Below are 26,024 nucleotides of genomic sequence, written 5' to 3'. Positions count from 1 at the left end.
CAGGAAAACGAGGCATGTCCTACAAACCAGGTGAGCTTTGGTGGCGCAGGGTTCTCCTGTGCCCAAACTCCCTGTCACTGTCACGGCAGGCATGGCCTCCTCGTCCCAGACCTCCAGGGAAGCCAGCCTCTCAGTGCACCGGCCACTGTATTGTGTGCCTTCTGCCTGCTTTTAAATTGACCTTTTCATTTTGAGAGAACATACATTCACGTGTAGCTGTAAGAAGCAATACGGGGAGAGCGGTGTTCCCTTTACACAGCGCGCTGTCACAGCCGGGGCGCCTCCCCACCCGCATGCTCTCCATTCCTACCGTTTTCTCGTTTCAAGAATGTTATACAGTTGACCTTGAACAGCACAGGGGTTGGGGTGCCGACGCGAGGCGCAGTCGGAAACCCGTGTAACTTATAGTCGGCCCTCTGCGTCCTCATCCTTGGACTCGGCCAACCTCAGGCCATGCAGTGGGGCAGGTCGTGCTTAGTGAAAAAAAATCTCTGTCTCAGTGACCCGTGCAGTTCAAACCCGTGTTGCTCGAGGATCACCTTTGTATACATGGGTGTAATGTATGTAACCTTTGGGATTGGCTTTTTCACTCAGCCCGATTCTCTGGAGATCCATCCAGGTTACTGCGCGTGTCAATAGTTTGTTGCTTTTCACTGTCGCGTGGTGCTCCATGGTCTACAGTGTGTTCGGCCAGTCACCTGCTGAAGGGCACTGGGTCGTCTCCGGTTTGGGGCTGTGGTGAATAAAGTTGCTATCAACATTCCTGTGTACGTTTTCTATGTGAACGTAAGTCTTCATTTCTCTGGAATAAATGCCCATGTTTAGTTTTAAGAAACCACCAGACTGGTTCCCAGAGTGGCTGCACCATTTTACATCCCCACCAGCGGCATGTGAGTGATCCAGTTTCTCCCCATCCTCGCTGGCCCTTGGGTTGTCATTATTTTAGCCGTTCTTGTAGGTGTGTGGTGGAATCTCACGTGCTTTTAAGTCCCATTTCCCTAGTGACTAATGAGGATGGCCATCATTTCCCGCGGGAACATCCATCTGTGTGCATTCTTTGGTGAAATGTCTCTTTCTAATGGGAGCGTGCGTTTTATCGTTGAGTTTCTTGTATGTTTTGTTTGTTGACGTGGTTTTCAGGTATTTGCTCACAGTCCATAGCTTGTCTTCTCATCTTCGTAACAGGGTCTTTAGCAGAGCAAAAGGTTTTTAATTCCGATGGGTTCCAGTTCATCATTTTTTCCTTTTGTGGATTGTGCTCTTAGTGGGTAATCTGCACACTCTTTGCCGAGTCCTGGATCCCACGGATGTCCTCCTATGATTCTTGTAAACGCCTTGTAGTTTCATGCTTTACGTTTAATAAGCCCATGGTCCATTCCAGGTGAATGTGTGTGTGGGGTGTGAGCTCTAGGTGCCCGGCTGCCCAGCACTGTCTGTTGACAAGGCTGTCCTTCCTTCATTGCGTTGCTTGTGCACCTTTGTCAACAATGAGCGGGTGTTCTGTGGGGGCCTGTCTCTGGGTCTTCTGTTTTGTTCTGTGTGGTCTGCCTGTCTGTCTTGATGGCTCGGACTTCATAGGCGGTGTTGAGATCAGTTACTGATTCCTCCCGCTTCTTTTTTATGGTGGCTGCTTTAAAATTTTCTCAGATAATGCTGATGTCTCTGGGTCGGCATCAGTTGTCTTTTTCCATTCGGTTTGAGATCTTCCTGGCTCTCAGTGTGATGAGTGATTTTTGATTGGAACCTGGACATATTATGTTACAAGAACCTGAGTCTCACTTGGACCTCTGCTTCAGCTGGCTTTCTCTCACGGCCCTCTGTTGGGGAGGGGAGACGCCACCTCATCGCTGCCGGACGGGGGTGCACGTCCAGGTTCCCTGGCCTCCACTGGCACTGCTGGGTGGTGGCCTCCTGTGACACCCGCAGTGGGGAGGGAGCAGGCGCCTGGGTACCGCCAGGTGGGGTGGAAGTCCAGGCTCTCCGCCTGTTCTCCCTGACTCTGCATTGCCGGGAGGGGGCGAGGGGGGAGGGGGTCATCACAGCCCAGAGAGAATGAGACGCGAGGCTCCCCCACCCCATGTCCTTGCTGGATGGGAGGCTGGGGTCTGGCTGAATAGGGCAGTTTGGTCTGTCAGGTTCCTGTCCTGCTGGGAGGTCCTCTCCTGGTCCCTTGGCCAGAGAGACAGTTCTCGTTGGGTGTTTTGGTCTGCCCATTGGTGTTTCCAGGCTGCCGGCTTCGTCAGCTCCAAGCCTGGGATAATGATGCAAAAAGAAGACGTAAGGGACTCACCGCCACACCGTCCCCAGGTCCCCTGCTGCTCTGCCGCCTCCCCTCCGCCCTCCCGAGCCTCCTCGTGCTTGTTGTGTCTGTGCCATCCGGGGTTTTCAATTGGGCTAAACGGGGGACGTGCCCTCCGTCTTCCCACCACACGAGCCCTTTTGCCTGCTCTGAAGCCAGCTCTCAGCCAGTAAGAACACAGTGCTCTGGACAGCTTGAGTGGTTGCTTCCAGAACTGATAACTGAGCTTCTCAGAAGCGCCTTCTGAGTGCCTTTCTCACACAGCCTCTGTGCTTCCCGCATGCTATACCTGTGCATGGTCTTCACGGTGTGTCCCACCCCCTCTCCTCCAGGATCAGCTTAACCATCACACGCCCTGACCGTGGCCGAGAGGACCCTTGGAGCACCTGCATCTCACTGAGGGCATGGGGCGGCCTGGCACTCGTGCCCATTCCAGACCTCAAGGAAATTACTTTCATTGAAACTATTCCCTAGTGGAAATATTAAAACACACACCGATACAGAATTGTGTGGTGAGCCCGAGTGCCCATCAGGCAGCGCCAGCATCACCAGCCGTGGCCCCTCAGTTTCATCCGTATCTACTTCTTCCCACCACATGGGATCATTTTATAATAATAAACCCCAGGTATCATTTCGTCTGTAAATATTTCAGTATACATCAGTAAAAGTTAAGCACTATTTCCACACCTAAAATGACTGAAAGTTACTCCTTAATACAATCAGCTATCCAGACAGTATTTTTACTTAAATTTCTCAATGGCAGAGTCAGTCTGATTCATTTTAGGTTCTTGTAATACCCAGTACTGTGCTTTTCATATAATAAACTTTCAGAAATTTATGTTGAAGTAATTCATCAATATAAAATGTTAATGCTTTAAAAACTGTCTGGAACACTTCCTTGAATAAACGAGTCTAAATAAAAACTCGTTTAACTTTTAACTCATTTAACTGTCTGTTCACCAGATAAACAGTGGGAGTTAATGTCATTAACAAATGATTGTCGCGGAAACTATTTTACATATATGTCATATGAGAGAGATGTATAAGGTACAGGCAGGATTTAGCACATTCTAGTCACCGTTTTCTTAAAAGCAATAAATTTGCCTCTTAACTGATTTATAATATAAATTTAATTTCTATAAAAAAAAATGTGACTACAAAACTTGCAGATCTTTTTCCTCAGTGGCAATTTGACGGGATTCTTTATTACAGATCATATGTTAGTACAGTCCTGCAAAGTACAGCCAAGGTATTTAGGAAGAGGAAACTCTTAAATTTGTTAATAATTATATAATTGCAATAATTGTTCTTTGAGGATTTCTTGTGGTTTCTCCTGACAACAGAATAATAAGTTGTACGCGGCTAAGAAATTAGATCCGACTTGAACAATCATGTACTTCTTAGTTTCGTCCATGTGATGCTGCTCATTCCAGGTGAAGGGGAGGAGTAGGGTGAATGCTGTGGCGTGTTCTTCCACAGCTTTATTTTATAACCCAAACCAAAGTCTCCCCAGAACAGAGATCAAGTGGCAGACGGGCGGGAGTTCCGTTTGGGGGTTGTCTTGACGAGAGGTGGCTTTCTGAGATTGAAGTGTGTCACCCTTCCCTTGGTTCGGAGCTCTCCATGGTCCTGACCCCTGGAATCCAGGCCGTCCTCCGCAGCGTGGCCCGAAATCTTCCCTGCCATGGTACCCGCCCCCCGCAACAGCAGAGTCCTGGCCGGGATCCTTGGGGGGACGCTGGGGGTCCTGTACCGTGCTGAAGAGGTGGGGGAATGTTCTGTCCAGAGGGCAGACCTAACCGTCCTTGTTCTGCGATTTTTTCCACAGAGGAGACTTCACTCGTATGACTGGTTCGCTCAGTGTCATTTTCTTGCTCTTTCAGACAGGAACAGTCTCCGCCGGTCAAGAAACCCACACAAGTATTTTGCCATGGATGTAGAAGATGAAGAGAACATGAGTAAGACCTAGGCCTATCACGTAGTATCAAGCGGCTAATTTTCTATTAAAAGCTTAGTGTTGTAAACTTATTGAATGGCACCAACTTGGGGGGGGGCGTGATTCTTTTCCTTCGATACAGACTGTTAACGGTGGCATGTGTTTAATTTTTATGTAATCTCTACAGTAGGTATCGGTGTCTGCTGTGGGCATTTCCTTACAGCCGTTTGTCTGGATTTTCATTCCTTGCTGTCGTCCTGGGGTCCTGATGCACATGCCCGGAAGGGGGAGGCTTGCCTCCAGGTGCACGTGTCATAAAGCCGCATGGCTTTGTGCTCTGTCACTGCATGGTTCTCATGATCATGGTCCTGTTTCCATCTGTGTAAATCTGAGATAACCTTTGAGATTGGTCATTTGGGGTGACGGTGCATAAAATCTTCCCTTCAAATACGGTGGGTTGTCCGTGCGTTTTTGAAGGAAGGGGACTCGCATGAGTCTGTTGATCTTGTTTCCAAAGACTTTGATGGGCCTTCGGGCCGGCGTGGCCTGAAACTCCTTTCCACACTGCCCTCTGGGATGGAGGGGACGGAGGGGCAGAGAGCCTCAGCTTTCCCCCTCTCGACATTGTTCATAGATGTTCATAGATGAAGAGTTCAGTGAATATACTTCTCTATTCTGTTTTGTCTTTAATCCCGGATAGCAGAGCATTTGCATAAGGTTAAACGCCCCCACAGAAGTTGGGAGCTTTCGGTAGGGAAATCACAACAGAGACATCAGTGTTCTGGTATGTGTGTAATGTGCATTGTTACTTGTCCGTGTTGAGAGGTCCCGGGAAGAACCCACAGGCGTGAGTGACGAACAGTCACCGAGAATGAGGATACAGTCCACCACTTTCCCTCGGCCTCACCCAGAACCCACAGCCGAGGCCTCGGAGTTGGCTTGTCTGCACGCAGAAGCCAGGGGTTCTGCTCCACGAGTGTAGTGGGTGCCGTGGAGTCGCTGGGTCTTTGCCGGGTGACCCCGCAGTCGTGTGCCCTCAGGCTGGAGGCCATTCCTGGGACGCAAGTGTGAGAAGACGTGACCAGGCGTGGTTTCAGTCCATGTGACAGCACCTCCTCCCGAGGCCTCTGGCTGCCCGTGGTGCTGCCCCCAGCACAGCTGCTCTCGGGGTCTTTGGAACCCAGCCTGTGTTCTCAGGGGTCAGCCCACTCCCCACTCCCGTTGTCACCCACGGCGCCGGTCAGCAGGTATGGGAGGAAATGTCACAGTGTGTGTAGGGATATAACTATCCCCAGACTGACCCGGTAGTCTCTTACCGAGATAAAGAATCCTTCTGAATACATTTTCTGGAAAGATAAACTGTTGGTTCTAGTGCTGGAACTTTGAAATGCCAGTCCTGTATTTTCTATCGTTTTGAAAGCGATGAAGAATTTTCATCATGGTTAATATTCACATTTATGAGATAAAGTAGCATGATATGGAAAGCGAAAGCATCTATCTAAGAAGAGTTATGGTAGTGGGAGGTCTTTCTCCAATTTTAGTGTTTTATTTTCCTTTACATAGTACCATTTTTAGTAAAGTAGAACATGAACCGTATTTCCATGCTTCTGGAGCAAATAAGAACTTAGAATCTATGTGAACTGTCTGATAGAAAGTGTATTTTTCTATAATCAATACGGATTATTTTTATTTTTTAAAAGAAAGCATTTGTTTGTTCCAGAGACTATAAACATTTGATTAAATGCATGTCAGGATATATTTATTATGATCTGACTTCTGTTCAGCGGTAACGTCAGAACTAAGCTATCATGGAGCCTGTGATGTTCTTGCTTTGTTAATCTCAATTCTGTCCTGCCCCACCCTTTCTAACCTTTTGTTTCCCTTGAGCACCGAAAGGAGTAACCTATTGAGCTTTTGCTGGAGGATGTTATAAATGAAAATTTAGTGTCCATTCCGTCAGCTTTGTCAACTGGGAGAAGTGGTGTGTGTCAGGAGTACGCAGGAGGCGTGAAGTCTGTAGGGAAAGCGTGGCCATCTCCCAACCTCTGCCGCGGTGTGGTGGCAGTCTTCCCGGGGCCCGTGTTTAAACCAGGGCTGTTTTCACGTCTCAGCTGAGTGGTGACAGCCCTGGGAATCTGAGAGCTTGAACTGTGGGGACTGGCAGCCGGTGACCCAGACTTGCTGCCGCGTTAAGCCCCTCCCAGGGGTAGGGCCGATGAGCGCTTTCACTGTTTTTCTCAGTTTCCTTAGCATAGTCAGAATCTACTTTCACCTTATGTAGTAGAAACGGACCGAGGGCCACCGTATTGGGGTACTTGTAAACTGGCTTACAATTGTGAAAAATATTTCCGTTGCTTAAAAGACTTACGTGGATTCTCAAAAACTAGTGGTAGGTCTTCAAGTACATTCATGTCAACAGTATTGTGAAGCCCTGTGCTAGTTACCCCTGAGCTTCCTGCGGCCAACAGCGTGTGCAAACTAACCAGGAAAACAAGGAGTTACTTCTTTTTCTCTTTTTAAAAAAGCTTTATCTGATAAACTTAAAGGGGAGAGTGAATGCTTTTTTATTCCCCTTTTTGCAATTAAAATCATATTTATTTTGCCGTGAACTTTTAGAGTTCTAAAATTATCTTTATTAATTGTAAAACTAAACTACCTTTAAGTGGTAGGATAGCTAAATTATTCTGTAAATCCATCAAATATTTGTTTTTCTAAAAAAGACAAAGATGCCACCTTCAGTTGGGAAGTTAAGAGAGCTGTGGCCGTCTGCAGTGTCAGTCTTCCTATCTTGCCTTGTATATTTTTTTCTATCATGGGATGTATTAAGGATTCAGAGGCAGATCAGTCCCCATACATAATGAGAAAATGTTAATACTAGAAGTGAAGCTATATCCTTCAAAATAATTTCTAAAAGGCCAGAATACTTTACATAAGCAGTTTTCTAAGATCCATGAATCAAAACCAAATAACTGCACATATTAATTGCATCTTTTAAACCAGAAGAACTAAGTAACTTGTGAATGCGTGTTTTAAATAATGTCTTCTTTTCTGGGAAAGGCTGCAATTGAAAGCCCAACATGAGTATAGTATGAGAGTAGATGGCATTGAAAAGGAAGAAAATGCCAAAATAAAGTGTACATTTGTCGATACTGATATTAGATTTATTAGTGTAAGGTCTTTCTGGGTTAGTTTATCATCCCACATTTTGATAAACTTGAATAAAATTCCTCTAGATGCTTCGGAGTGTTCTCGTAGAAAAAGATGATTTAAAAATTCACCTTTTAATGCAAAAGCAGTCCGTGATACTAAATAGAAACAGGATTAGTTATTATTTCTCAGAACGTCAAATTACTCCAATTATTCCAGTTTAGGTGGATAGCTCTGTGGTTAAACGCACAGCTCCACACGTATGCAGCCAGGAACAAAATGTATAAGCACACATCACTTAACCAGTTACAAAGGGCGATAAAGGAATCTATAAATTTTGCATTTACAAGATCCTGCAACGAAGGCGTTGTAAGTTACTCTTTCTGGGCACCGCAGGTTCGAGCAGCACAGATGTTAAGGAAAACTGCAGTCTGGACGGCGCGCCCCCCAAGGACGGCAGCGCCCCGGGGCCTGGCGAGGGCGCCCCGCTCTCCAACGGGGGTGGCGGGGGCGCCGGCAGGAAGCGGGCCCTGGACGAGAGCAGCAATGGCCACTCCAAGTTCCGCCTGAAGAAGCGGAGGAGGGCGCCGGGGCCCGCGCTGCCCAAGAACGCGCTGATGCAGCTCAACGAGATCAAGCCTGGCCTGCAGTACACGCTGCTGTCGCAGACGGGCCCCGTGCACGCCCCCCTCTTCGTCATGTCCGTCGAGGTCAACGGGCAGGTCTTCGAGGGCTCCGGCCCCACGAAGAAGAAGGCCAAGCTGCACGCGGCCGAGAAGGCCTTGCGCTCCTTTGTCCAGTTTCCCAACGCCTCTGAGGCCCACCTGGCCATGGGCCGGAGCCTGTCCGCCAATGCAGACTTCACGTCCGACCAGGCCGACTTCCCCGACGCGCTCTTCAACGGCTTCGAGACCCCGGACAGGCCGGATGTGCCCTTCTACCTGGGCGCCAATGGCGACGACTCCTTCAGCTCGAGTGGGGACCTCAGCCTGGCTGCGTCTCCCGTGCCTGCCGGCCTGGCCCAGCCACCCCTCCCCGTGCCCCCGCCGTTCCCACCCCCGAGCGGGAAGAACCCCGTGATGATCTTGAACGAGCTGCGCCCGGGACTGAAGTACGACTTCCTCTCGGAGAGCGGGGAGAGCCACGCCAAAAACTTCGTCCTGTCTGTGGTCGTGGACGGGCAGTTCTTCGAGGGCTCGGGGAGGAGCAAAAAGCTCGCCAAGGCCCGGGCCGCGCAGTCCGCCCTGGCTACTGTCTTTAACTTGCGCCTGGACCAGACCCCGTCTCGCCAGCCTGTCCCCAGCGAGGGCCTCCAGCTGCACTCGCCACAGGTGAGGAAAGCCGCCCGAGCGCGGCTGCGTGTTGCTCACGCTTTTAGACGGGGTGCGGTTGCCATGGTCACTGGTGTCTTCTCGTCGCTCTGTCCTCAGCACGGGGAGGTCCTGGTAAGTCCGGCTGCCGGGCCGCCTTCCCGTGACTGTGCCGGTTGTGTGGCCGCTGCGAAGCCCAGCCAGGGCCGTCAGGTGCAGTGTGGTCAGTGCCGCCCACGGCGGGTGGGCCGAGGTGCCCTCCCTGTGCCGCCTGCCCCTGTGGCGACCACAGCCCACGGCGGCCTGTCGCGGAGGAGACAGGAGGGGAGGGGAGGGCCGGAGCCCTGGCATCTTGCCCCAGCTCAGTGGGGTCCCCTCTCCGTGTCTCACCTGGGACCCAGGTACAGGACAGGTGAGGCCGGCGGGTCAGCAGCTGAAACCCAAGCCTGGGTCAAGTACCAGCACCTCACGGATGCTGTCCAGGCAGAGGCCGAGCTGCAGCGGTGGCGAGCACACGTCAGAAGGGCCGGGGCGTCGGGGCCTCTGCAAGCGCTCCAGAGCCCGCCGGGTGCCTGGGGGTCTCGGCACCTGGAGTTCCCCAAGGGGTCCCTGTGGCTCCCCTGCTCAGCCGGAGGTGGGCACCCCTCCTAGTTTGGTCTTGGACAGGGTGAGAAGGGGGAATATCAGGGTGAAATTTCAGTGTGAAGAGAGGGGACATTTCAGGGTGGGCTCTGAGGAGTAGGAAGGAGGAAATGATGTTTAGTCGTCATCTCAACACCCTAGAACTCTTCGGTTATTTATTGCTTCTTTTCCTGGAAATCCAAAATTATTCTGGTCTATTGTAAAAATGTTTCTTTCAGGGAGAAAGTTTGACCCTCTTCTCTATTTCTTTCTGTCAAAATATTATTCACTTTGAAGATAAAAAAACACTGATCTGAGGAGAAAAAAATGAAGGACTCCGAATTGACAGGACAGCCCACATTCGCTCAGGAAGCTCGGCTTCCGTCTTGCCTTTCTGTGACCTCTGTGCAACTGTCACCCGAGGGACCAGTAGTTCTCGGTTTTAAAAAAAGGAAATTTATTTTCTTTCGCTTAAAGCAACCAAATACAGCATCAGTATAAAGTAACATATTCAAAGGATTTCGCTGATTTTTTCTACTCTTTGAGCCAAGTAACCGCTTCCCGTGTATTAACTTCTCGTTAATATTATTCATAAGAACCGTTAGTCCATTTATCATTTTACACATGGGCGGCACTAGTTCCCGAGGGATTTTTTATTTTCAGGTTTACTGTTCGTTAGAGCATTTCAGCCTGAGCCACAGTGGCCCTGTCTTCCCTTACCATTGGCAGTCATGTGAAGAGACTGGACTCGTCAAATGCCGTGACCCCCGGTGCTTGGTTCTGCGTGGGTGACACCCCGGGGGAGGGGGGGCGGGGAGGTGGGCGGAGGTCTGCGTGTGCGTGGGTGTGTGCGTGTGCACTGGCAGCCTGCCTCTACCCTGGCTGTTATGTCAGTGGGGAGCAGTGACCGGAGCCCCTGGCTGGTGGAGCCTTGCCCGGGAGGGGCCGTCTCCGCCCTGCCCAGGTGGCCTCTGTGGCCCAGGCCAGCCAGGTCTGGGAAGGTGGAGCCGTCTCTCCCCCAGCCTGAGCCCGCCCCGCTCACAGGGCCCCCAGGGTGGCTGCCAGCCCCTGAGCGGTACCTCAGGAAGTAGTCGTGTCCTCATCGCAGGACCTGTGCCGGCCTCCAGAGGGTCAGTCCTTACTCTTTCCCCTGGGAATTTCCAGATGTATGGTCTAGAGGGGGGTGAAACGTCCTGCTGTCTTGCGGGTGGAATCCTTGAAGGGCGTGGGTTGGCCATCCCTGGTCTCAGGACTTTTTGCCTCCATGGCGTTCACGGCGGCATCGGAGGGTTTAAAATCAGACAGCGTTGCCCACACGGTGTGTGCAGGGCGGTCTGTCAGTGAACTTGGTGGACGTGGCTGGACCGAGCTGTCCCGCGGGGCCCAGCCTCGAGCTGACTTTGAGCACATGTACCCTTTGTTATTATATCTGCCCCGAATCTAGAGGGAGATTGCTTCACGCCCAGTCCCTTCGGGGGATGGGAGGGCGGGCCTGGGCAGAGGCTGTCGGTGCAAGTGCCTGACTCCACGCTTTCCTGCTTTTCTCTGAGTTCGGAGCCCCGCCTCACCCTGCATGGAGCGGTCTCTGTTCCCTCTGCCTTCCCCTTCCCTCCTGCTGTTCTCTTCCCACCGGAGGGCATCGTCCCATCGTGTGATTGCACGTCCTGACTTTCTGTCCGTGGCCTCGCTGCCTCTCCTGCCTGCACACCTCCGTCCTCTGTGCCTCTGTCTAGGGTGCAGAGTGGGGCCCCGTCCCTGCTCTTCTGGCCACACTCTGTGCCCTTGGCCTTGAGCACCGCCTTCTGGGGCTTGTTGCTGGTGCAGTGGCAGGTGAAAGCATCCTGATGACGCTTCTTCCCAGAGAAGCCACCGTTTAGGACAGCTGGCTTTTCTGTTCATTTGGGAGCATTTTATTGAGGGCCCAGTTGGGGACTCCAGACCAGTGTGAGCTGGTGGGATGTGGGTCCCGCGGGCTCCTGGCACATACCTCCCATCAGGCATCGTTTCCCAAAACACCGAGGGTCCGTTCTATCCAAGATGAATCATAAGCTGTGAAAGTAGGACCGTGTCCAAAATCTCACCGATGTGTTTGCTTCTGAGAAGCACTCCCTTCAGTCCAGTGGCTCCCTGGCCTGGAAATGCACCACGAGAAGTCTTCTAAAATCACATTACACTTGCCCTGTACAAGTGTAGCCTCTGGTGCATTCTGGTGTCACTCGATCTAAGTGACAAATGCCCTTACGGGCTCTAAGCGGTGCTGGTTTCTGAGTGACTGGACCACGGTAATTATTTTTAGATGTTGAAATCACTGAGACACACAGGGACTGGGTGCCTTTGGGAGGGAGGTACTGTGAACTTAGTGATCCTGCAATGTGACCGCCCTTCAGACCTCCCCTTCCTCTTCCCACGTGTCCCCCATGGGGCCTCGCCAGCCCTGAGCTGACTGGGCCGCACCTCCTGTGATCTCACTTCTTCCCAAAGCCCTGCCACTCGGGGGCTGTGGCTGCGGGACTCGGAGCCGCAGAGGGTGGGAGGGGGGTGACCAGGCAGGCGCTCTCGCCTCTGGGCCTGGGTCCCTCCCCTGGGGCAGGGCTGTTGTGAGGAGGCCTCACCTGCTCAGGTGCTGGCTCCCGTGCAGTCGGGCTCCAGACTGTCCTGCAGAGACCCTCGCACGCCCCTTGGGCGTCTGTTTCCAAGGAATGTCTGGGAGGAAAAAATGTGCGCGCACACACACACGCATACACACACACACACACACACACACGCACACACTTGTTTGCCAGGCTTACCTTTGTGGTTCCAGAGGAGAGGCCCCAGAACGTGGCCCCAAGGGGAGCACTAAATCCCTGCTTGGTCCGCAGGTCTTAGCCGATGCCGTGGCGCGCCTGGTTCTGGAGAAGTTTGGGGACCTGACGGACAACTTCGCCGCCCCCCACGCACGCAGGAAAGTGCTTGCTGGAATCGTCATGACAACAGGTAACCAAGTTGGCGGTGTGTCCACCTGCCTGCTTTCATGCTTAATAAAGGTGAAATGCTTTCAGTCTAGAAAAATCTCTGTGACACCAGCAGGAGGTCACTTTTTCATTCTCCTTCAGAATGTTTACCATGTGCAGATAGAGGAACTGCGCTTATATTTTCCCCCTACAGGTTCATCTTTTTAACCTAAGGTTTTCATCTGGAGAAAGAGTCCTGTATTAATATTTGATCCCTATAATCTTATGTGAATGGCCTTGATCGACCCTGGAAACCTGCAGGAGAGCTGTTAGTTCTTACTTCACTTGGAAGTAGGACTTAATCCGATTTATCCGTTAATGTTAACGCTGCCAGATAAGTTTCTGTGTGACTTTTACGGGGGAGAGAGGAAGTCCTAGCAAGAGTAGAAAATCTGTGGGGGTAAAGCACGCTTTGGGGTAGCAGAAGAAGCCCTATTAAATTTGTGTCTAAGTTCCCAGCAGCGAAGGGAACCCTCCCTGAGTTCTCTTGCCACATCCCAGGAGTGAGCCCGCTGAGCATCGTCTCTGTGGATCCCTCCTGGGAACAGGAAAGCACGGCCTCGGCCAGTGCCTGCATCTTTGGGTGGCCGGAGGACCCTCAAAGGGGCTGAGTCTGGGGCTGTCCCTTTCTTCTCGGAGCATCTGCTCAGCCCAGCTGGCCAAGCCTGGCCTGCCGTGTGTAGGAAGCCAGCCAGAGGCCAGAGAGGGGGGCGGCGGGGGGTGGTTATCTGTCTACACCCGGCGGGCAGGGGCAACCCCAGTTCCCATGGGGCGACTGCCCGTCCCTTTCTCCTGAGGCGTGGTTCACCTCTGATCATGGACAGGACCCAATTCTGTGATCCTCGGCGCTGACCACGCTCCGTGCCCTAGAGGACAGGATCTCATTTTCTTGCTGTGTCTTTACCTTGGCACGGCTGAGAGCTGTCTGACGGGTAGGATGGATGCTCTGAGCAGTAACTTGGGTTTCAGTGTTCGTTCTGATGTGAGCTGCCTGTGTTTTGTCCCTCTGCTCCCTCCGTCTCCTTGCTGTCGTCCTGTACGCACGTCAAGGTGAACGCGTATGCTCCTGGATGACGTCGTTTCCTGAGCAAGGCGCTGCCCTTCCCGGTGACGGGAGTGAGCGAGCCTGTGGTTTTTCATCCAGGTGTTTTAACCGCCTCAGAAGGGGCATGTTACCTCGTGGGGGCATTTTGCCCCATAGCGTGTGTTGCACTCGGGACCCTCCGCTCGAAGCCACGGTTGACGCCTGAAGGCAGCACCACACTGCGCGTGGCATGTGGTCCTGACGTCAGGAGACCTGGTTCAAATCCCCAGGCCGACTTTGATGGCCCTGTGCCTCAGTCCCCTCATCTACAAATGGAGACAATGGTTGGATGGGCCTCGGAGGACATGGGAGGGAAGTGAGGTACCTTCCCCGACAGGCCGCGCGCAGGGCCCGCGCCCGTCGTACGTGGTCTGTCTGTCGACACCTGCACGTCAGAGTGGTGGCTCCCGAGGTTCCCCAGTGCTGACGGCTGCACTCGCTCCCCGTGCAGTTAAACGGTGCCAGGCTGCCAGACGGCCCCCCGCATGACTCCTGGGCCCCCGGGGTGAGTGTCGGGCGGTCCTCCCAGCCTCTGCAGTGCTTTGATGCTACTCCCAGGATCCATTACCAGGCCAGTCTGTCTACCTCTACACAGTGCTCCCCCGTGTCCACTGGGGAGTGTTCAAGAAAAGACTAGTGCGTTCCAGGTGAAGTAACTTTCCAAGTAGAATCTTTACACGCAAGAGTGGGGAGGGTTACCCTCCCAGAATGTGCAAAGCAAGGCTCGGGGGGGCCCGTTAGCAGCGCCCAGGTGAGGGTCAGTGGCAGGGTGTGAAAATGAGCTGATGTCTCCCAGGTCAGTCCCTGGGAATGCGGGTCCAGCCCGGGCGTGGCAAGGAGTAGCGAGGAACGATTTCTCTTCTGTTTTTCAGGCACAGATGTGAAGGATGCCAAGGTGATCAGTGTTTCCACAGGAACAAAGTGTATTAACGGCGAGTACATGAGTGATCGCGGCCTTGCGCTGAACGACTGCCACGCAGAAATCATATCTCGAAGATCCTTGCTTAGATTTCTTTACACACAACTTGAGCTTTACTTAAAGTAAGTTTAGCAAGTAAATAAGTAAAGGAAGCTGGTTTTTTTTTTTTTAATTGTTCTCTCATCAGAATGTATTGCAAAACTTTCCACTGCTTCTGTAAGCTCTGAAAAATTCTCAACCTAGTAACTTTCTGGGTAACAGTGAGGTTGGATCCCATTTCCCCGTGAAGCCGAATTATAACACACACACTTGCCTGTACATACACGCCACACGTGTAGTCAGAGGGGCCATGTCTGTGTTTCAGATCCCGAGCTTTCATTTTATGCAGAAGTAAGTGTTGGGGAGGGGGGCAGTGCTGCCCCAGTCACTGTGCCCGGAACCACTGACCGTGGACCTGACTGCTTCTCGCCACAGGCCACATCTGACACGCTTCCTTTCTGTTCTGAGGTCATGAATGAGGAGGAGAGGTTACTTGCGTATTGATGGCATGTCCCATTGGTGAGCAGACAGGAACTGTGCTAATTATCATTAACATATAAAATAAACACCCCGGTCCAAGCTTCTCATACCCCGTTGAAAACACTGGCCTTTGCAAATCATCGTAAGCCATGATAGACTAAATTTTGATTGTATTCAGCTTTCAAGTTTATCTTTGCAACTTGTTTCCTTTCAGTAGCAAAGATGATCAAAAAAGATCCATCTTTGAGAAGTCCGAGCGGGGAGGATTTAAGCTGAAGGAGAAGGTCCGGTTCCATCTGTACATCAGCACCTCCCCCTGTGGAGATGCCAGGATCTTCTCGCCACACGAGACCGTCCTGGAAGGTATGGCACCAGGCTCGTCCACGGCCACAGTGTCTCAAGAAAATTCATGACTGTGCTAGAACAGAGAAAAGGATAAACCTGCATTAATATCCTTTCTTCTTTAAAAATTTCAACCTTGGATGTGGACCTGGTAGGAATATATAAAAACATGAGGTTTTTCTTCTCAGTAAGTTGACATTTTAATGAATGAAAATGTGGATTCTAATGAGAAATTAGAATAGAGTGAGGATATTAGATCAAAACTGTTTTCAGTTTTTAAATTTGGGTAATACCTGTCTCTGAATTGGAAGTGTACGTCATCATCCATGTTTCTGGGGAGTCGTAGTTTAATGAGTGTGTAATCGAATTAGAAAAGCAGGTGCAGGCTGGTGGCCACCACGTGCCCTCCATCCTCCCTTGTTCTCACGTTTGTTAGTGCTCTTGTTTCACAGGAGTTTGTACCCACATCCCTTCACAAGCTTAAGCATTATTTATTCCAAGTAGAACATTTGATTACTTTATTTTTCTTGATTATAACAGCAACATATACCCACTGTAGAAAGTTGCTAAATATTTTTAAAACATAAAAAAGAAAATTTAAATCACTCCATATTCATATAACCTGGAGATAATCACTCTGGATGTGTGTGAATGCTTCCTATGAATTTATTTCTGCATCAGTATAGATTTATTTTTGAAAATTTAAATACACAGCAAAGAAATATAGCAAATACCCAAATATCCATCACCTAGAATTAGCAAATGTTAGCATTTTGTCCTGTCTGCTTCAGCTCGTTTCTAATGATAGAAATAAATCATTTTGATTAAAATGGAAGCCCTCTTTTCTCCCAACCACTAAGGAGACCACCCTCTTGAGTTTGGTTTGTAGTATACCCTCCTGTCAGATTTTATGTACTTACATTGTACACACATATCTTATGTGTATATAGCATAAACACACGCACACATAAGTGTAAAAAAGTGTATTTTGAATCGATAGGGTGTTGTTAGATGTGCTTTTCAGTGAGTTAAGTATATGGTCAACTACCGGTGGACCCTCTCAAGAGGATCTTATGTTTCTGTCTTAGAACCAGCAGACAGACATCCGAATCGTAAAGCCCGAGGACAGCTGCGGACGAAAATAGAGTCTGGTGAGGGGACGATCCCAGTCCGCTCGAATGCCAGCATCCAGACCTGGGACGGGGTGCTGCAAGGGGAGCGGCTGCTCACCATGTCCTGCAGTGACAAGATGGCGCGGTAAGCACCCCCCAACCCCGCCGAGTACCTGGGGTGCATGCTGCCATTTCCAGAAACACCGGTGCTTCGCCCCCATTTCCTACCTCATGTGTTCCACAGATTCTCTGAAGGACTAAGGTTCTAAACAGGTGCTTCGGGGGTCACCTTGAGGGGATAAAGGTGGGGTCTCTGTGGGCAGAGGCTCTTGAGCCCTGGGAGGCATCACTACAAAGGCACTGTGGATTAAAATCATGGGCAATTGGTATTTGAACTCAACCTCCAGCCCCCTCCCCTCCCAGGAGATCGGGGGGCAGGACTGAAAGTTCCCACCTTCTATAATCATGTAGTTGGCTCCACAGACAACCAGCCCCCATCCTTAGGTGGGTGACAGAATTCACCTCATTAACATAAGACACCTTTATGGCTCTAATCACTTAGGAAATTCCAAGGGTTTGGGAGCTATGAGCCAGGAACCCCAGAAGAAGACCAAATACATATAAGAAAAATATATTTTTGGTCATCTGAGTGACCAAGTATACTCTTCTGATGAATAACAATATCACAATTACTGTAGCTTCATAGTAAGTCTTGAGGTCAGATAGTCTCAGCTCTCCAACTTTGTTCTCCAGTGTTGTATTGGCTGTTCTGGGTCTTTTGCTCCTTCATATAAACTTTAGAATCAGTTTGTCAACATCCACAAAATACTTTGCTGGGATTTTAATTGGGTTTGTGTTGAATCTATAGATCAGGTTGGGAAGAACTGACATCTTGACAATATTGATTCTTCCTATCCATGAACATGGAATATCTCTCCATTTACTTAGTTCTTTGATTCTTTTGTCAGTTTTATAGTTTTCCTCATATAGGTCTTGAATATGTTTTGTTAGATTTGTACCTAAATATTTGATTTTGGGAGGTGTTAATGTAAATGGTATTGTGTTTCTAATTTCAAGTCCTACATGTTCATTGTCGGTCACAAAGGATTTTTGACCAAGGTTCAAAGCCAATTCAGTAGAGAAAGAACAGTCTTTTTAACAAATGGTGCTGGGACAATTGGACACCCCTATGGAGAAACAAAAGAAATGAACCTGATATTTTGCACCATATACAAACATTAACTGAAGATGTGTCACAGACCTAAATGTGTAAAATTTCTAGAAGAAAACAGGAGAAGATCCTGGCAACTGGGATAGGCAGTTTCCTAGACCCGATACCAGAAGCACTCTCCATGAAAGGAAAAAGTGACAAGTTGGACCTCACCAAATGAAAAATTACTTCTTTGAAAGACACTGTTAAAAGAATGAGAAATAAAGTCACCGACTGGAAGAAAATATTTACAAATCATATATCTGATAAAGGGCCTATATCCACAATATATAAAGACCCTCTAAACCCAACAAGGGGGAAAAACAATTTTTAAAACGGGCAAAATATTTTAATGGACACTTCACCAAAAAAGATGTCAAATTAGCACACAAGAAGATGCTCCACATCGTTAATCACGGGGAGTGCAGGAGGGCCGTGAAGGCACGTGCTTGGCTCTAAGGCTAGACCCCTGCCCGGCGCGGTGGGAACCCCGGGAGCTGGAGCACCATCCTCCCAGGCTGGGGACCGATGCTGCAGCCACTCTGAGGACAGCTTGGCAGCCGTGTGCCCCAGCCATTCTACTCCTGTTTCCCGAGAGAAAGGGAACCAGTGTCCCCAGAGACTCACATAGGAGCGCTCACAGCAGCTTCCCTGTACAAGTCAAAAGCTGGAAGCAGCCCGAACTGCTGTCAGCCTATAAACAGGGGTAAGCAGGGGGTGTGTCTGTGCCACGGGGCACTGCTCAGGCAAGGGACAGAATAAACAGTGACATACAGTCAGTGCAACATGGGCACATCACAAAATAGCTATGCAGAGTATGGGAAACCAGAGGAGTGCTTACTGTGTGATTCCCTGTCTGTAAATGTCTAGAAAGTGCAAACTACCTCACGGTGACAGAAAAGCAGATCAGTGGTTGCCCAGGGATCGGGCCCAGAGCAGGAGGGGCAGGAGGAAGGCCTCGAGCAAGGTGTGAGGAGACTCGGGGGTGTGTAAACATCAGGACTCCCCAGACCCTGTGCTTTAACCACGTGCGGGGCGCTGTGTGTCAGCTGCCCCTCAGCAGCTCACAGAAGTTAGGAAATGGTTGTAAGTAAGTGACAGAAAGCCCCACAGCTACTGAGTCAGAAAGAGAGCAGTAGAGCAAATCCAAATAAGTAGAAAAAAGAAAACGATAAAGACCAGAAATTATTATTAGACACAACAGAGATGAGCAGCGAGGAGCACCGAGACCAAGTGCTGCTTCTTTGAAAAAGGTAATGAAATCGGCAGAGCTTGGGCAAGTCTGACCAAGATAGAAGGCCCAACCAAGCCAGATTAGGGGAGGAAGAGCGGGTGGTCAGGGATTCAGCAGGAACGGAAATGTGCTCAGGTAGTTACAGTGAGAATTACGGACACTGCGTTACCAATATCTTTTTAAACTGAGATGAAATAAAAACTTTTTAGAAAAGTGTACATTTGTAAAATTGACTCAAGCATAGGTAGAAAATTTGAATGGAATTCTAGCCATTAATTAAACCAGTCACCCCCCACTCCTAAGAAATAGATAAATTGAAGCAAGTCAAAGAGGTGGCTGTGGAGAAAGAGGACGCAGGTCTCCCAGGAGGCTTTTCTGTGAGAGGCTCTGCATTTGGGGGGTGGGGGGGGGCAGCAATCCCTGCTTATATAATCATTTCTACAGATTAGGAAAGTAGGGAAACAACCGCAGCTCATTTTGTGGGCTGCCTACCACCTGTATCCCAAACCAGACCAGGAAGGAAAACAAAGTGACAAGCCATCCTCAATTATAAAAACATTCACATTTACACTGAATCCAATCGTACTTTTTTTTTTGCTGTACGCGGGCCTCTCACTGTTGTGGCCTCTCCCGTTGCGGAGCACAGGCTCCAGACGCGCAGGCTCAGCGGCCATGGCTCACGGGCCCAGCCACTACGCGGCATGTGGGATCTTCCTGGACCGGGGCACAAACCCGTGTCCCCTGCATCGGCAGGCGGACTCTCTACCACTGTGCCACCAGGGAAGCCCCAATCGTACTTTTAATAGCTTGATCGGTTTTTTCCAAATCTATAACTTCAATCAAAATCTCGTTTTTCATAGCACTTGACACTCAATTGGAAAAGTAACCGCGTCAAGCTGAGTGGTAAAGGCAGCAGGGAGGTGTCATAGAGCACAGACCTGGAGAGGGACATCCGGGTACATGGTGCCCCAGTTGTGAGCAGGTTCGCCTACACTGAGGAGGAAACATAACTGGATAGAAGTTTATTGATCTCTCATGGAAATCAAGTTTGGGAACAGGTCACCCGGAGCTGCTGTGGTCGGCTGGTCACCCTGAGGCCAGGCTCCGTCCTCCTGCACCGCCACTGTATCGCCTGTCCTCAGGGTCTCCCCGGTGCCCAGAGCTGGCCAAATCCCCAGCAGCAGGAGGGCCAGACGGGCAGGCCTCCAGCGGCTCGGGCTGGCAGGGCAGCTGCGTTTCACCACCGAGGACCTGGTGTGCGGCCGCATCTCCTTGCGGAGGAGCCTGGGTTAGCTGCCGTCTGGAGGGGGATGGAGGCCCTGTTGCTCAGAAGGGAAGGGACGCGGGGCTGCAGCTGCGGTCTGTGCCACGTGGGGGACTCGTGGGCGAGGTGACCCGGCTGGCGACCATCCTGAGCCAGGGCCGTGTGCGCAGAGGCACCTGCCGACAGATGGAGACCCGGGGCTGCACCGAGGTGCCCGGCACTGCTGGCGGGCCTCCACCTCAGCAGGCTTCTTCAGCAGGGCACAGAAAGCCCAAATGAGAAAGAAAACCATGAATCAGTTTGACCATATTGAAATTTTAAAACTTATGTACCAAAACCCCCATAGATATATTGGAAAGAAAAGCCACACGCTGGGAAAAGAGATCTGACTCACATAACCAGCAAAAGGTTTGTAAAGATAATTCCCACAGCTCAGCAAGTCAGAGGCATGGACTGGAAGGGCCTTTGCTGGGGTGCTGTGAATGCTCCATCTTCCTGAAGTGGGGCTCCACCCATGCACATAAAAGTCAAAACTCAGGGACGCAAACCCTTAAGATCTGTGCCTTTCACCGTGTACAATGGTCGTCATCTTGAATAAGCAGATGCAAGGCAGGAGGAAGGGGACAGCGTGGGGACAAGTGCCCTGTCCTGCCCCCTTCCCAACCCTGTGGCTCCACCACCCAGGGCTAGCGCTTGGCCTGTGAAGCTGCCCCCGCTCAGACACGGGGGCTGGGATTGGGGGTCAGGTTCCTACACACCCCTGACTTGACTGCAAATCGAGGGTCCCAGATCGACCATCCGTGGGTTCAGTAGATCGCTAGGAAGGCTCACCGATCAGCCAGATGGAAGGGGTACGTGGGAGGAGGGGCCCACCCCTCAGCCTGGGGAGCTTCCAGCCCTGTCCTCAGGGGTCTCTATGCAGACGGATTGAATCCTTGGTCCTTGGTGATTAACTCAACCCCAGCCCCTCTCCCCTCCCGGAACCACCCTCTAATCTTGTGGTTGGTTCCCCTGGCCACCAGCCCCTTCCTCCCGAGTCACCTGGTCAGCATGAATCCGGCATGGTTGAAAGTGGCTAATCGCTTGGTATCACACCAGCAAATGGCCGGATGGCGCCACGAGGCGGCCAGCTCCTCACAAGCCCCTCCCGTCCCTGCCGTGGGGGAGTGAAGAGTCCCCTGGGCCGTTCCGTCCCCTACGGAAGGCCCACAGCAGGTACGGGGAGGGCTGACCTGGGTCTTAGAGAGAGGCAGGGCCACCTCCCACAGATGGTTCCAGATGGGGACAAGGGCAGTGGGCCGGCTTTGGAGTGAGGCCACGGTGGGCTGGGGTGGGGGAGGTGAGCCCTGCTGCCGGGGTCCATTTGGAGGGCAGTCCTGGGAGCAGCGTGGGGCGCGGGGTGGGAGGGGCCTGCGGGGGGCTCCCCGTCTCTGGGTGAGTTCTGTCGGCTGCGCCGGGCGTGGGAGGGAGGGAGGGAGGGAGTTCTCGGCACTGCTGGGCCCGGAGGTGGGGGGGGGCAGAGTCCACCTGCCGCAGGGCAGCAGCTTGACTGTTCAGAGCGCTGGGGGTCCGCCACCTTCACTGTGTGGGCGCAGACTCAGAGGTGGGCCAGGAGGGCGAAGGGGGTTTGTGCCCCCCCGGGATCGGGGGGAAGGCTGTAGGTTGGCACAGGGGAGCTGGGCCAGGGACGTGACAGCACGATCACGCTCTGAAGCCCATCCTCCGAGAAGTGACAGAGCAGGAGGGACGCCTGTGTGCAGCCGCCTGTGTGCTGGGGCGCCAGCACTGCAGCCCCTGTGAGGCGGGGTCGTGGGGTGGGGCCAGTTTCCAGTCTTCACAGAGGGCTGCCCTGGGGCGGGGGGCTGCAGCGCACACACCCTATGCGTGCACATCCTCGCTGTTCCCTGGAACGCTCACTGGCAGGAGATGCAGCGGAGTGGCTGGTGTGCCAGACCATCGCCCACCAGGGCCTCCGCAGAGCAATTGTGCGTAGAGTTCGCGAAGCGTGTGTTCAGAGCTAAGGGCTTGTAATGAGTATAGGTTCTGCAGGATCGCCGCTTTCAAGTTTGCCCCAGGGGTCTGAATGCAGCTTAGTACGGCCTAAACCCACGAAGAAGCTTCTGATTTACATTAGAAAGGGTGCCCTGTGGTGTTCGTAAGCACCGAATGTTTCTTGCTTTTCCTCGCTAGATGGGAAAACGTGTGTTTTAATTTCCTCTTTAGAGGGTGGGAGGGATGGGATGTAGCAATTTGAGGATTTGTCCATTCAGCACGTATTGGTCTTTGTATGCCAGGCGTGTAGGTTAAGTGCTGGGGCATTTCCAGAGAACTAAACAGCCCAGCCCCCTCCACGTGGAGTGTATTAGGGGAGGGCGGGTGGTGGCGCACGGTAAGTGCTGCAGGAGGTTGGGGGGGCGGGGGGGGGGCCCAGGTGGGCTCTGGTGGCGGCTGAGGGAGGGCCGCCGCGGGAGGGGCTGTCTGCAGAGACCGAGGTGGGGGCACTGCGGCCGCGCAGCCCAGCACGGGGTGGAGGGGGGGTGGGGGCGGAGGTACCAGGCCAGACGGGCTGGCCGGCACCGGAAAGGTGGTGCTTCCTGGGGAGAAGATGGGGTGGGTGGGAGGGCTTGCGCTGAGGAGTGGCCTGGCCTGGGTTTCCACAGGGTCACGCGCGACTGTCCGGGAGGGGCCCCGGGGGTGGGGGCGTGTTTGCTGGGCTCCCCGTGGGAGGGGGCGGCGAGGGGGGCAGGGAGGTGACCTGACCCGGGTCCAGCAGAGGCCGTGGCGGCGGCCCCTGATCTATTCCGAGAGGAGGTCCCACAGGTTTGCTGGCCGTGGGCCGGTGGCAGGGGTTTGGCCTGAGCCACGGAGCACGGGCTGGGCCGCTCAGGAGTTTGGGCCGCCCGCCCTGCTTACTGGCGCCGCGGTGCCGGTGGTGAGAGTGGAGCCGGGCAGGGCCGGGCCGGGGCTCTGAGGGCGGAGCCCGGGCCTTGCCTTCACGCCCCCAGTCCTCTCAGGGTCTGCCGGCCCCCGGGCCCAGCCCTGTCCCCACGTACTGCTGACACGTGCTGTGCGGGGGCAGCTCCCCTGCGGCCTCCTACCCGCGGTCTGGGGTGCGGACCCGGTGGGTCCTGTGCTGGGCTCCCCGCCTGAGCTTGAAGAGCCCCCGCTGCCCCTCCCCCAGGACCGGCCGGCCTCCCCACCGCTTGCTCCCTGCCTGCCTGGCCGCGTCCCCTCCGGGACCCTCCCTGAAGTCGGCACCACCTTCTTCCTCGGGGACTCTGCCTTCCCTCAGGTTGATTTCCCTCAGTTTTTAATTCTTGGTTCACACGTTTGCCTTGTTGCCGCTTGCGCCCGTAGGACGGCCCGCTGGCTCCAGGGGCGCGTGGGCTGTGCCCCTCAGCTGCCCAGACTCAAAACCCGGCGGCGCGGGTGCTTGGACGTGGGCTCCCAAGGCCCGGAGAGCGGCCCCCCTGCTGTGTGTAGGGATCGGGCAGCGGTGTGTCTGGTGGTGTCGAGCGCGAAGCCCTGGAGGGTCGGTGGTGTGACGGGGTGGGGGACCCTCACACACGCCAGCCAAACGCAGGGTCAGGGCGGTCGACCCCGCTGCGGGGGAGCAGGAAGGAATCCGTTCCCGGTCTCCGGGGGCTCCTCTACAGCTGCCTCCGTATTTATTAGAAGTAATAAAGATTTATTTTTCCTTTTGATTTTTCTCATCAGAAACGTGGCTCGTTGATACCTTTTCCGAGCTAAATAATCTTCAGTAAATGTGTCATCGTGGGAAACATAAAGGCAAAGATCGTGCCTGCAGAAGAGAATTTCTAAGCAGATTTTTTAAAATTTCAAACTGCGAAGTGGGTTATTTTTAACCGCTGCCCTCTTGCAGTTGGCTGACACTTGCACAGCGTGAGCGGTGCCGCATAAGCACACCGCTGTGGAGGGCACGGGCTGGGGGGGCCGCACTGAGGAGCCTGTCCCTCTGCCTTCAGGTGGAACGTGGTGGGCATCCAGGGGTCCCTGCTCAGCGTCTTTGTGGAGCCGATCTACTTCTCCAGCATCATCCTGGGCAGCCTCTACCACGGGGACCACCTCTCCAGGGCCATGTACCAGCGCATCTCCAACATAGAGGACCTGCCCGCCCTGTACACCCTCAACAAGCCTCTGCTCAGCGGCAAGTATCTCCGGGGCGGCCTCCTTCCTCTGTCCCACGCACCTGATTTTGCAGCCTCTGAGTCTTAGGAGGGAAGCACCAGAGGGAGGCTGCCCTGAGGCTATGGGGGAGCCCGGGCCAGAGCGGAAGGCGATGGGTCATTTGAGTGAGTCCCTCGAGATTACTCTCTCTAGCTGATTGAAAACCTTGCCATTTATGGGGAAACTAGAGCCCAGGCTCAGCACCTGTGTGCTTTTCTTTCACCCGTACTGGTGTGTTCAAGTCCTGTGTCAGTAGCAGAGGCTCACAGATGTTGTGAGGATCCCGCAGGCAGCGGCCGCCCGAGATGAAGCTGGGCCGGGCCCCGCGGGTTACGTCAGCACAGTGATGAGCCCTGCAGGCGGCCGGCGCCACACTCCCAGGCCTGCTCGCAGAGGTTGGCGATGGGGTGTGTGTGCCCCTGACGAGCAGTGGTGTCTCTCAGTGGGGACTTGCCCCTACCCAGCGTGCCCTGTGCTACCAGTTGTTTGTTGTTTCTCTTTTAGAATGTCAGTGGCTAACAGTAAAGTGAACAAGAGCTTTTGAATTCAAGGGTCCTAACTGCTCAGGTCACCTTTATTTAAAAGGACACAGTTAAGGTATTTTTATCCTTTTGGAAATATCGCTTTACCTACTTTTTTAAGCTAGAACTAAAACCGTAACCCTGAACTAGAATGCCTGTTGGTGTGCGTGTGTTTTGCCGTGGTCTGTGGTCTTGCTACTAGCCCATCTCTAACTAAGCAAAGCAACGTGGAACTTTATTTGAAAGCGTATCTCTTAGAGCACATGAATTACACAGGAACGAGAAAAACAAAAGTTGTTTTGGATCAAATTTTACAGCTCTCTAACTTTAACCGTTGTCTTTTAAGAAAAAAAAAAACAGACATAAAATTTGGTGGTTGAAATTGTAGCATCCACACCCATTGAACTTCCACTGGTAGATACGACGTAAGTGTACTTTGGTGTGTGTTGGTGTGTAAATTTCTCACGAGTCAGAAAATAATTTTCCCTGCTTAGTCTGTGTTCTACATTTGAGGAGAGAGCGCTTTGTTTCATTACAGCCGTCACTTGTCTCTTACGTTCATAGCCACCGAAAACATCGTGTGTGAAACACGCGGCATGCAGGAGGCGCTCAGCAGTCGTTGCTGACTAGTGCCCTGTTGCGTGGTGCTCACTAAGCGGTGTTGCTCCACCACTGCGACCTAAAAAGACAGGACCATTTCGCTAAAGGACTATTCCAAGGTCTTGAAAGGATAGCTCACCTGTGAAAGTCAAATGTGTTTTACCACATCATAGGTATATGAAGGGCATCTGTATCTGTGAAAACGTGGAAAAATAGTGTTTCAGTTGGCACTGCACCACATATATTTGTTAAAAACATGAAATTATAAATAAGGAAAGAATCTGCTCTTCTTTCTTCCTCCCCGGTATCATCTCTGACCCCAAAGCCTGGGGCCCACAGGTACCACTGCGGGTGTCGTCACAGACAAAAGGATTCAAACAGCAGAAGTCTGGAGGTGGGGGGGGGTGTCAGTGTCTTAAGGTCTTGGGAGGTCACACTCCTTTGAAATGGGCCCCACAGCAAAGCCCTCAAAACTTTCTCACAGCGGGTCCCACAGTTAGTAAGTGCCCAGGGCAGGAGCACCCAGCACATGTGGGTTGTCCCATTCTGGTCCTCTGGCTGTGCACACGTGGTGCGCATCTGTGTGTTTAACAGTTCGCGTCGTGTTTGTCGTTCCTCTTTCACTTCACGGTTTATCGCAGATCATTCCCACGTTGAAAAGAGAACGATATGTGACAGCAGCGAGAGAACCGTAGTGTTGGAAGGGAGCAAGGAAAACGGACCTG

At 52.2% G+C, this 26,024-nt stretch overlaps 1 protein-coding gene across 3 annotated transcripts in view; it reads left to right on the top strand.

The window, feature by feature from the left end:
• The window catches only part of ADARB1 (adenosine deaminase RNA specific B1), a 117,892-nt gene that overhangs the window by 70,773 nt on the left and 21,095 nt on the right, over window positions 1-26,024 (top strand). For 2 of the 3 annotated variants that reach the window (XR_016392928.1, XM_022596506.3), the window contains exons 3-9: window positions 4,183-4,257; window positions 7,779-8,713; window positions 12,175-12,289; window positions 14,263-14,431; window positions 15,043-15,191; window positions 16,259-16,427; window positions 23,977-24,158. Coding sequence is in view for 2 of the 3 variants with exons in the window: in XM_022596506.3 (XP_022452214.1) it covers window positions 4,230-4,257; window positions 7,779-8,713; window positions 12,175-12,289; window positions 14,263-14,431; window positions 15,043-15,191; window positions 16,259-16,427; window positions 23,977-24,158 (1,747 nt within the window). In the remaining variant the exon portion in view is untranslated. The remainder of the gene's footprint in view (window positions 1-4,182; window positions 4,258-7,778; window positions 8,714-12,174; window positions 12,290-14,262; window positions 14,432-15,042; window positions 15,192-16,258; window positions 16,428-23,976; window positions 24,159-26,024) is intronic. The other variant, XM_022596512.3, reaches the window with a different exon arrangement.

This window comes from Delphinapterus leucas, chromosome 4 (assembly GCF_059928025.1).
Source record: "Delphinapterus leucas isolate spDelLeu-1000000601 "Yukka" chromosome 4, BTC_Dleu_Yukka2, whole genome shotgun sequence".
NCBI classification, from domain to species: domain Eukaryota; kingdom Metazoa; phylum Chordata; class Mammalia; order Artiodactyla; family Monodontidae; genus Delphinapterus; species Delphinapterus leucas.
Note: the sequence above shows the minus strand (reverse complement) of the source record. Positions and strands in the feature narration are given on the sequence as shown.